Below are 12,980 nucleotides of genomic sequence, written 5' to 3' on the forward strand. Positions count from 1 at the left end.
ATTTTAGTAATCCACATTTCTTCCATAGTTTTATACATAAATGCGCGACTATTTACTAATGTACTGTCTTCATGGATGAGCAACAAGGAGTATTCTATTTAGTATAGGTGTTCTGAAAGGGTTGAAAAATGTATTTTATGCAAGTATTGGTACTACCACTGGTTCTGTATTAAATTAATGTAAAATGCAAATGGTTACACCCTGAGTGGGGAGAGGTGAAAGGTTATCATCATCACCATCATCATCATCATTTAAGACTGATTATGCCTTTCAGCGTTCAGTCTGGAGCATAGTCCTCCTTATAAAATTCCTCCATGATCCCCTATTCAGTGCTAACATTGGTGCCTCTTCCTATGTTAGGCCTATTACTTCAAAATCATTCTTAACCGAATCCAGGTACCTTAATGCTTAATAATGAAAGGTTAGTTTTGCTTCATATTGTTAGATATTTTTACATGAGTCTGTGAAAATATACACCATCAACTGATATGTAGCTTGATTCTTGTCATTCTTCCATGTTTCACTGTATGTATCAGGATAGACACATAGCATACAATTTCAGCACTTATGTTACAGCTATTGTTACTTTTACATCCACAGCAATGAATATTCATGCATGCCTAGCTACTTCACATATTGTTCGTCTTCACACACACTCATACATTCATACCCAATTATACTTCATGTCAGCTGTGGCCTCACGGTTCCAATCACTGTATTTACACATAACTTCATAAATACCCTCCTCTACTAACTGAGATGTGCACCCGCTTCATTCACATAAAATTTACCACTATACATAATAACTAAATGCATCACTACCTGTAGGTTAGCCAGCATACCATTCATACCTAAGCAAAATACTGGCAGAGTAGTTTAGTACACATTATTTCACACTCACGTGAAATGTCATTCTTGTATCTTACACTGTCTATAAGCACTAAAATTAGACTCGGCCTGATGAAGCTCATACTAGTGAGTTCACATATTAACTCTTGCATTGGCACGATAAGTTGCACGCCTCGTTGGATTTGTCACTGGTAAAACTATGCTGGTAAAACTTACCTTTTGAGAATCATGCTTGTTGAATTATGTCATAAATCCTTCACAATAGCACAATGTACTGTTATGTCTCAAATTGTTACCAATTCCACTCCATGTTAATATTCGTGTTTAGCTCTAGAGTTTTGAGTTATTGGAGTTGCTACTTATAGATATTAGTGTACATATTTGTAAATAGTATAGTTTTAATTACCTCGTGGCAAAGAACGTCAAAGAGCTGTCACCACAAGCTCCTATTATAGTAAAGTTCAGATTTTTGTATATAATAGTTCACATTTCCCTTCTTAGTCCATTTTCTTAAATCTAAACTTAAAATTAATATTTACATTTGTACAGTTTTATCAGTATCTATCACCTTCAGTCAATTGTCATATTTGGCATTAGTATACTATGCCTCATTAAATGTTGCTTTCAGTGTACAAAATTCTTTAGACCCCTGTGCGGATATAACCCTTGCGCCTTTCCTAAATTTGGGTGTTCCAAAAGATAGTGTCCAAGATGTGGAATGTCAGATATCACGTATGGCCCATATATAACAGTTGCCACTTGCAGTTTAATTTCTTCCAATTGGTTGATTTGAGGTGGGTGTGTAGTAGTACTTCTGAATATACACATACGACCTAATCTCTTGTCATATATTTTCTCTCTCTTTTCTGCCCTCTCACTATGAGTTACAACGCTTGGCTCACCTTTTCTTCCAATGATACCTCATTCTGAGGCATTCGTGGTAGTGGTTTGGGCCACTCATCAGTTTTAGTTTTTCAAAACACTAATTCTGTCGGGATGAATACAGAGGAAGTGTGGGGAAGGTTGTTGACAGGTTGTTGAAATGGACCTAAATACTCTCTCCATTTAGTCTGTTTGTGGGGAGTGTAGGTTGTAATAAACCTGTTGAGTTCTTTGAATTCTCTCTATACTGGACTTCCCTCTGGATGAAAACGTGAAACCAAACTATGCCTTATTTGTTGTTCCTTAAAAAAATAAAAAATAAATTATATTTCTACTTGTGACATTTGAAGCATTATCTGTTAAAACTGCAGCAAGTTTGCCAATCCCTAGTATATTATCCTCTGTAATCCTCTTAATAATAGAGGTGGAAGTTACTCTCAGATTTACAAAAATTAATGTTTTGATTTCACATACATGTGACAGAATTCAGTTCACCAAACAATAATTACACTCCATCTTACATAGGAGCAAGTCACAGCCATGCCTCTGTCCTTTCTCAGCACACATTGAAGACTCCTTAAAAGTCATACCAAACATGCAGTAAACAAAGATAGCATGACTCAATGGTGCAATGAGTCAAAGGTGAATACTTAAGTTGGTTCAATTCCACATTTACAAAAAAATTAATATTCAAGACATTAACAATTTTATAATTATAATACAATGAAATAATTTTAGGTATAATTTTATAATGCAGTTTTGATATCTAAATAGTGTTAAATGCTCAAATTTCTGAATTTACTGATGATAGAAGGCGATGCAATTTCACATGATAATTAATGTTTTCTCATGCAACATAAAAATGAAAGAAATGGATTTTCACAATATAATGAAAAAAATATAATATGACAAATGAAACTTCAAATAACAGTTGCCAAACATCATAATGATATCTAAAATTCTCTAAATGAAAATAAGTTTTGCAATTACAAAGAAACATCATTAGAATTTTAATGGTATCGTACAATTCATTTGACACAACTCATTAGAATTTTAATGGTATCGTACAATACATTTGACACAGCTGTATCGCCATGTACTACCATCAAACAGGCATCATAAAGGTATGGGTTCAGTGCAGGATGGAAAGTTATTTGACTGAAATTGGTAGTTCTAATTTAGGGACATACACCGATTGCGTCAAATCAGAATTTTTCAAAAATTCTACTCTCTTTGCTGGAATATTATTCAAATATAAGTAGTTTGTTTCAAGCAACTTTACAGTTCTAGCTATCATCTCCTATGTCTGTTGCATATTTTATTGTTGGTAGTATTTTGAAACTAGTATTAGCCCAATGGATGAAGTGTGCAATTTTTTGTGCTTAACACTATTAAAATTTCAAAAGTGTCATTCAACATTTTTGGGTTATATGAGGTCAAAGTAGTTGATAAATCAACTGTGACAATTTCTCAACCACTTGGTGACTGAAAGTAATTTTTGGATACATAGAGTACATTGCAGGCCTGAGGAATTATTTGTTATTAATTTTACTAAATGGTAGTAATTATTTCTAGGTATAAATTATGTTTGTGCATACTTTGATGTCACAGTGTTAAATATCACCACCTATTTTCATCATATTACAATGAGCAGGTGTTTTTGAATTACAGCAGGTCTTGTTTGTTTTGGATACTTGCTGCATAAGGATAATAGAATGAACTTGGAAATGCTACCTACAAACTTTTCCAAACTATCATTTCAACAAATGCATTTTGTGTAAGAAAGTTAGAAATATTTGTATGACAGTTAAATTTTTTAATCTGACAATGAGGAAAAGCCTTTTGGAAAAAAAAAAAAAAATCATTTTTACACACAGTGGTTCACTGTTGCATTTTCACTCCGGCTAAAATAGTCGTCTTCAGAGGAAAGTAAACAACTCTTTTTATGCCAGACTGCTAATATAACTACCTGTTGTCTAAGATTTTTAACTTTCTTACTATGCTGATTGAAACTGAGAATTGTAACTTAGAAGCCACCCACAAAAACTCTTTGAAGTAAATTTGTTACCATTTGTAAATCTCAGCATTTGAAAAAAACTCAATTTTATCTTCTACTCATTAGAGTAAATCAACATAATCACCACTCAATTGACATTACTGATCATTAGCATTTTATTTTACAAATGTGTCTAGCTTAAACCAACCTGAAACTTTGACATGCCACTTTACTTCCTGTTTTATATCACCCTCATCTCTTCTTTTCACTTGTGATACAGTCAGATAGTACCATATGCTTGATATTCAGTCATACTGTGATCTCATTTCAAAAATACAAAGATCATATGCATGCAAACACAAGCATAGATATTCTCAATCTGACAAGGAATTAGGAATAAATAATATGATAAACGATGTGTGTCAAGTTTGAATTTTATTTTTCTTATCCTTTATGGATATAACATAACGTTGTGCCACAGTGAGAGGTGGTGAATAGCCTTCTGCATACGATGAGTCCTCAAACAGAACTTCATATTCTTCAGTGGAAGTAGTTGGCAGCTGATTCACAACTGCTTTGTAGAAGCAAGTTGTCTGGGGATATAATGCCATTACTGGAAAATACAGATCTATTAATACTTTGCACATAACTTAATTTCAGATTTATACTGACGAGGGGACCTTACAGACTGCTCTGTCCTCTTCAATTCTCTTCATACCTATAGGATTTGGGGGTCAGTGTCTGAACATCAGTTTCCTACAGCAGTGTGACAAAATACTCAAAAAAATTTTAAAACTCACCTTTGATGATTTGAAAATTTTTGAGTTCTATTAAAACACAAAACATTTTCACCAGTAGTTTGAGGAGTAGTGTAATTGGATTATAATCGCAAAGTTGCTGGTTGAATCCTGTTAGAAGCATATATATTTTTCTTTTTTTAAAATTCCATAATTATTAACAAATGGAAATGTTAACTAAAAAATACTGAATCATAATTTTTAACAGAAATGGGCCAATACAAATTTCATACAGAAATGTTAAATGTCTCTTTGTTAAATGAAAAAGCATTTGGTTCTCTATTTGGTGTTTTGCATTTTAATTTTATTCTGAAAAATATGTTATTTTTATTAAAAATTATAGTTTTCTATTCATTAATTAACATTTACATTTGTTACCAAATATATGGAATTTTAAAAAAGTATGCTGCTAGCAACATCTGCTCAAGTGACTTAATGATTTCAAACCGATTATGCTAAGCACTGAGCAATCACTGAATTTGCCAATTAGCATCAAATGTTTTATTCGTAACAGAATTCAAAAATATTCTAGTCTTTAAATGAATTTTTTCGATTTTTTTGTGACCTGCAACACACTGTTTTACGAAACTGATGACTGGGCACCAATCTTCAAATCCTACAAATATGCTGAAAATCGCAGATTACCACTCTGTAACATCCCTTTGTGAGACAGGCTGAAGTTATTTAAATCATTACAAGCATCTTATCACTCCCCATCACATTAGCAGATTAAACATTTAAATGATGATATAATATTCAATTCATTAAATTCACTAAGAGATAAATGGACTGCCAGCACTGACATTCAAAAGGCGCAGCTCCCAGCCCAGTAGGTAGAAATACATAAAAATAAACAAACAGCACTACTAATGAAGGAAGGGTATCTAACCAAAAGAAAAAGGCGTAAGTGTGTGGTCAAAAAGGTGCATCCATAAGCACTCTGCCAGACTTGGATACAAAGAAGTGAGAGGTGAAAATGGATGGGAGAAGAAGAGAAACCAGCTAGTTAAAATAGTAATATAAATGAAATGTGATAAACAGATAAAAAATACAGAAAAAATGGTGCAGAAGAATAAATAAGTCCAACAAACACAATGGCAGAAGGAATGGGTAAGGATGAAAATGTGGGGGGAATAACACGAACTGAGTAAGGAAATTAGTGGGCTGAATGGATAAGTTGGAAAGCAAGTTCTTAATCTTGCATTTCAGGAAATGTGGAGCTGGTTAGAAGAACCCTGTGGTGATACATACTCCTCCTGAAGAACGATTAGTATCCCTATATCTTCTTACTGACAAATGATACTTGCAACTGAAAGTTAATAATACAGTACGATAATAGTAACATAGAATAACATGTCAAGTATAAATGTACAGATTTCGTTTGTTGATTTTATCTTTATTTTGCATGTGGTGAGTTACAAGTGCGAATCAAAAAGTAAGTTACACTAGCGCTCCGCGAAAGCATGCTGTATGTCCTGACCATGGCCAATGAGTAGCATGCAAAGTACCTGTTGACACATCCGACAGGAGTGGGCTAGGCTCAATGGCATGTCAACTGGATGTTCATTCCAAACTGAAGGGGCAAGCAACAATCAGAATTCTGTAGGTTAAACAGCTCAGTTGCATGGACATTCATCATTAAATCACTGCTGTATATGATGAGCACACAACCTCTCGCCCAGGTATTTTAAAGTGGTGTATTTGACACAGGGCAAATGGATCTCACTGACAAATAATGCAAAGGCAGGCCCGCAACGTCCAGTAATGTTACAAATGTTGATGGTGTGGATGTGATCATCAGACAGGATCGTTACATAACACTGCAAGAAACTGCCAGCATGCTGAACACTTCATATGGCAGTGTGTTCTCCACTGTTCATCAGCAAGTTGGATACCAAAACTGTGTGCCTGATGGGTCCTAGCACTGCTGACCAATGTTCACAAGGGGCAACATTTCCAGCTGTCACTGGCATTTGTGGAATGGTATTCTGTGGAGGGCAACAAGTTTCTGCAGTGAATCATCACAAGGGATGAAATTTGAGTCTATCACTTCACCCCAAAAAACAAAGAGAACATTGATGGAATGGGTGTACACCACATCGCCACAGTGAAAGAAGGCTAAGGTCCAACTTTCAGGAGGAAAGGTGATGGCGATTGTTTTTTGACAAGGACATTACAATCAACTCTGCTCCGTACTGTTAAAACATTGCACCTTTTGCATAAGGCAATTAAAGAAATGCGACCGGGAAAATTAAGCACCAGTGTGCTTTTGTTGCATGATAATGCAACACCACACTTGTCTCGTCAAAGATTAGAACTGCTGCAATGATTCAAGTGGAAGGTATGGCAACATCCTCCATACAGTCCAGACCTAGCGACATGTCATTGTTATGTCTCCAGCAAGATGAAAGGGGATCTCAGTGGATGGTGGTTCCGAAACGATGCAGAGGTGAAAGCAGCTCTATGCAGGTGATTACATGGCACTGGATGTGATTCCTACGCATCCAGAACTGATAAGTTGGTTACATGTTATGGGAAGTCCCTTGGGGACTATGTGGAAAAATGAACTTACTTAGTACGTTGTCACAACAGTGTTGTGAAGGTATATGTGGTTAAATAAATGGCCATAACTTGAAAGTGCAATTTACTTTTTGATTCATCCTCATAAATCAAGGAACAATGTGCATCTGCAGCAGGGGACAGTGATCACAGTGACTTCATGAGAGGGAATACTGACTCGGACATAGAAATAAATATTCCATGCCATATAGCCTTGGAAATGAGATGACCTCTAAAGCATGGGAGCTTGTTATAAGGAACTGATATTCTGGATATTGAATCAAGAAAGTATTAATGTAGTCAGGTTAATGTATCTATTGGTGAAGAGAATATAAAAGCTGTTAACTGGAGTCTCACAAGTTATTTCATAGACGTATGGCATAGCAATCCAGAATTTTAAAGGTGTTATAGTCAGAGAAGAAATTGAATTTATGCCTGATTTGTGGTGCCTCAATTGCAGAATGCAGTCCAAATGACAACAGTTTATTTCTGAAAGTGTAACAAAAACTTAAATTTCACAAGAGAATATGTAGACCACAAATAATGACAAAAGCGAAAAATACTAAGCAAAATTTTAAAAGAAGAGTACAGGAAGGAAATGTATGTGAAGAAATACCTCTTTTCGACACTGTACCTCAAGAGCAGCTTGTAATCAATTGCGTAGTTATGGAATATCGTCTCAGTTGTGTGACTGGATTTGTGATTTCCTGTCAGTGAGGTCATAGTTCATAGTAACTGATGGAAAGTCATCAAGTAAAATGCAAGTGATTTCTGGTGTTTCCCAAGGTAGTGTTACAGACCCTCTGCTGTTCTGTATCTGTATAAATGCTGATTTAGGAGACACTCTGAGCAGCCATTTTACACTGTTTGCAGACGATGCTCTTGTTTATCATCTAACAAAGTCATTGCAAGATAAAAAAAAAATTCAAAATGATTCAGAAAAGATATCTGTATGGTGCAAAAATTAGCAATCGACCCCAAGTAATGAAAAATGTGAGAAAATTCACGTGACCGCTGAAAGGAATCCACTAAACTTCGGTTACTTGATAAAGCAATCAAACCTAAAAGCTGAAAATTCAACTAAATACGTAGGAATTACAATTAAGAACAACACACAGGAAATGTTGAGGGGAAGACGAACCAAAGATTGTGATTTATTGGCAGAACACTTAGAATGCGCAACAGATCTACTGAAGAGACTGCCTACACTATGCTTGTCCATCCTCTTTTGGAGTACTGCAGTGCAATGTTGGATCCTTACCAGATAGGGTTTGCAAAGTACATTGAGAAAGTTCAAAGAAGAGCTGCACATTCTGTATTGTCGAGAAAGAGGAGGGAGAAGAAATGATGATCATAATAAAAATAAGGGAAATCTGAGGATGCACAGAAAGAAATAGATGTTCGTTTTTTTCCTCACACTGTTCGAGAGTGGAGTAATAGTGCATTTGTGTAAAGGTGGTTGGATGAACCCTCTGCCAGGAATTTAAGTGTGATTTGCAGAGTATTCTTGTAGACGTAGATGAACAATACTCGTAAAGGGGTTGCATTGTCAATAGCAACCAAATACATGACAGATTGAAGAATGAAATTGTGCATGATAATCTAAGCACCAGAGAGGTCACAGCAAAGACTTTTAAAAGTGAAGGAACAGAACAACAACAGCCGATTACTTTGCAGATGTTAATTGACTGCAGTGAATATGCAGCAATTTCCAGTTCCGGAGACAGTTGCACAATTACCTCACAGCTTCACCGAGAGTAACACAGACATGGTGCAGTACACATCACAATGCAGTGTACAGCACAGTGCACCCGGGTGAGTCATATAAACACTAGAACATTTTTATTTTCTTTTTGTTTTCCTGTATTGTAAGATACTTCGTCAAAGAAAGAGAAAAGAGTTTAATTTAAGCAGTGAATTTCTAGTCAAGTGTCAGATTATGAGCTATTTCTGACTTAGTTACTGATCTGAAAGCAGAGATAGGACAAACAAATATTAATGCTGCTGAGACAAATGTCAAATTAGATGCAACTGATGAAAAGATAGAGTGGCAAGCTAGTAAGTTACAGGGAACGTATTGCTGAGACATGTCATGAAAAGGCGTACATAAATCAAGAAATAGTAGAATTAAAAACTACTATGCTTACTTTTAATGATGAATTACATTATGAGATCATTAAGTTTATTAATTATTGAAATATTGTTATTAATAGTATTGTTAATCTTGGATGTATATTAATATTTATGTTAATTATTATTAAAATTAATTATTAATTACTAATTAAATAATTAATTTAGTTAGTTTGTTAGATGAGAATTTGTAGAAGTGCAGAAACAAATTTCAGACACTATCATGAGGTAAAATATTTCAGAACACTGTAAAGATTCAAACAAAATAGCTAGACAAAATAGCTATCTCCACTTTCAGAACACTGAAGGAACGTTAGAATAATATGAATGAAGAAAAAGAGCAAGAAAAGATAGAGTCATCTGTTAGTACACCTCATTTGTCAGCTGATCTCTTAAAGCTACCTCAACTAGTATTACAATAATCAGGATCTAACAAGTGGAGTGCTGATTTTCTATGAGTAAAAGATGACCAATATTTATTTTTAGACTCTTCTTGGAAGTAATTCCTTGCAGTGAATTCCAAACGTACTGCTGCCCAGTCGGCAGCATCCCCTTCTAAATAACTGTGAACAAAATCCACTTTTTTCATATCAATCCAATGCTTTGAAATTGCTCTGAAAAAATATGCATCACAATACTCGATGTCCGTACTTTTCTCCTCTTCTTTCCTGTGTTTCTCTTGCCGCCTTACAAACCACACTACACACTCTACTTACAAGCCACACTGTATCAACCTTCTTGGCTGCATGCAACAGACAGCTATAAGACCATGCTGATTGTTGGTACAGCATCTTATATCCCACATTACTCCCGCCGATATAATTAATCCTATACTTTGAAACTGATCACTTTCCCTGCATCATCACCCATTTTTTTTTTTTTTTGTGTTAACCCCCGCACCTTTCCAGTGCCACACGATCTTGTATCTCATCCTACGAACACCTCCCTAAACTTTCTCCATTCTATCCCAGTTCGCATTCACTAATTTCATCTCATCCTGCACATTTGCCATCTCCCTTCTTCCCACCAAGACTACCAATCAGACTCAACCAAAGACCAATACTGTACCTTGCCTAACTAAGTTCACTCCTCTAGCCAACCATGATCCACCCCCACTGCACCTAAACCACCCCCTGTTAACTTTTCAGAATTTCTTAACCTCTAACCTTGCCCCAGTATCATTCTCCAAATCCCTCAACATGCAAACTAACCTCACATCTGTAGAAAGAACTGCAGTCCACCATCTAAAAACTGATGCCCCCTTATAATCCTACCTATGGACGAAGGTTCCCCCACTGTTGTTTTGAACCGCAAGGACTACCTGGCAGAAGGACTCTACCAGCTGTCAGATACTTCCACCTACAAAACCTTGCCACAGTGACCCCATTCCAGTAATCCAGCAGGATCTCCAGTCACTACTCAAATCCTTAGGCCCATCCCAGTCTCCCCAGAGACCACCTCTCTACTCACTACTACCACTCCCTGCATTCCTACCTTCTACAAGCTTCCTTAAGTCCATAAATCTAACCACCCAGGACGCCTCATTGTGGCCAGTTACTGTACCCCCATTAAGAGATTCTCTGCTCTTGTAGACTTACATCTTCAACCTATTACCCGGAACCTATCCTCCTATGTAAAAGATACCAACCATTACCTCCACTGACTCTCCACAGTTCCTGTCTCTTTCCCACACGGTGCCCTGCTCATCACAATTGATGCCACCTCCATTTACACTAACATACCCAATGACCATGGCCTTAACACTATTGAACACTACCTTTCCCAATACCTGACAGATTCCAAACAAACAACCTCTTTCCTAGTCGCCATGACCAACTATATCCTCATCCACACTTACTTCTCCTTTGAAGGCATTGCCTACAAACAAATCCAGGGTATGGCTATGAGCACCTACATGGCACCATCCTATGCCAACCTATTCATGGGCCATCTACAGGAACTCTTCCAAAACAACCACAATCCTAAACCCCTCACCTGGTTCAGATTCACTGATGGCATCTTTGCTATCTTGGTCAAAAATGAGGACACCCTATCACATTCCTCCAGAACATAAACAACTTCTCCCCAATTTGCTTCAACTGGTCCTGCTTAACCCAACAAGCTACCTTCCTAGATGTTGACCTCCACCTCAAATATGGTTACATCAGTAACTCTGTCTGTATCAAACCTACTAACCACCAGCAATACCTCCACTTCGACAGATGCCACCTGTTCCATAAAAAGAAGTCACTTCCGTACAGCATAACCACCCGTAGTCGTTGCGTGTACAGTGGTGAGCAGTCCCTCTTCAAATATACCGAGGGTCTCTCTGGAGCCTTCACTGATCGTAATTATCCTCCCAACCATGAACAAAAACAAATCTCCCGTGCCTTATCTTTCGTCTCCCACCATCTCCCACAGACCCACCATCCAGCCACACAGGAGCATTGCCCTCATAACTCAGCACCACCCAGGACTGGAGCGAGTGAATTACATTCTCTGCCATGGTTTCGATTACCTCTCGTCATGCCCTGAAATGAGAAATGTCCTGCCCACTATCCTTCCCACCCCTTTCACAGTGGTATGTCGCCATCCACCGAACCTACACAAGATACTTGTCCATCCTTACACAACCCCTGCTCCCAATCCCTTATCTCATGGCTCATACCCCTGTAATACCACTATCCCGTACATCCTCCCAACACCACCTACTCCAGTGCGGTCACTAACATCATCTCCAATCAAAGGCAAGGCTACCTGTGAAACTAGTCATGTGATCTACAAGCTAAGTTGCAACCACTGGGCTGCATTCTATGTAGGCATGACAAGCAACAAGCTGTCTGTCCGCATGGATGGCCACTGACAAACTGCGGCCAAGAAACAAGTGGACCACCCTATTGCTGAACGTGCTGCCAACATGATTTCCTTCATTTCAATGACTGCTTCACAGCCTGTGCCATCTGGATCCTTCCCATAAGCACCAGCTTTTCTTAACTGCTCAGGTGGGAACTCTCCCTACAATATATCCCACGTTCTCATAACCCTCCTGGCCTCAACGTTCGTTTGTCACTGTCCTCACCCATCCAGCCCCCTTCCCTGTTTCCATTCCAGCACTACACACCCGTTATTCCACCACCACACCCACTCTCTTGATCTCTCTCCTTTTCCACTACTCCCCCCTCCCCCCCCCCCTCCCACCGGCCCTTCGTTTAACCTGCAGCACTTCACTGTCTGCGACCCTTCCTCCCATATTATCTCCCCCCCTCCCCGCCCTAGCCTCCTCCTTACCCCCACCCAGTCATCGCTCATATCTTTTTAATTGTGAGAGTCTTTTTGTTGTGCCTATCTGCTACTCAGTATCTCTGCTATATAGTGAGTAGCAACTTTCCTTCTCATAATATTGAAAAAAATATGTAAGATGGACAACCCCTTCATGTCTAAATTTTGGGAACAGTTTACTCAAATTTATCGCCAATTCTAAACAAAATTCCTCATATAATTAAAAAAATGTAATACAGGTTGTGGGCCTTCATGTTTAAATCTTGGGAACTGTTTACTCAAGTTTATTGCCAATTCTAAACAAAATTCTTCATATAATTAAAAAGAATGTAATACAGGTTGTGGGCTTCCCATAGAATTATCAGAAGAACTTCACTTAGAATCGGTGATAAACTGATGTAAGGAATTTAATCACAGAGGGAATGTCCATCCCACACTTCATCAAGAGCACTATCAAAGCGTTAGGGTGATATGAAAAAAAGTAGATT

At 37.5% G+C, this 12,980-nt stretch overlaps 1 protein-coding gene across 2 annotated transcripts in view; it reads right to left on the reverse strand.

The window, feature by feature from the left end:
- Nucleotides 1-4,143: 4,143 nt before the first annotated feature.
- LOC124606740 (SAGA-associated factor 29) overlaps nt 4,144-12,980 on the reverse strand; it is a 61,909-nt gene continuing 53,072 nt past the window's right edge. For both annotated transcript variants that reach the window (XM_047138772.1, XM_047138773.1), the window contains exon 6: nt 4,144-4,340. In XM_047138772.1, the coding sequence (XP_046994728.1) occupies nt 4,150-4,340 (191 nt within the window). In that variant the 3' untranslated portion in view covers nt 4,144-4,149. The remainder of the gene's footprint in view (nt 4,341-12,980) is intronic.

The sequence above is a fragment of the Schistocerca americana genome, chromosome 3, assembly GCF_021461395.2.
Source record: "Schistocerca americana isolate TAMUIC-IGC-003095 chromosome 3, iqSchAmer2.1, whole genome shotgun sequence".
NCBI classification, from domain to species: domain Eukaryota; kingdom Metazoa; phylum Arthropoda; class Insecta; order Orthoptera; family Acrididae; genus Schistocerca; species Schistocerca americana.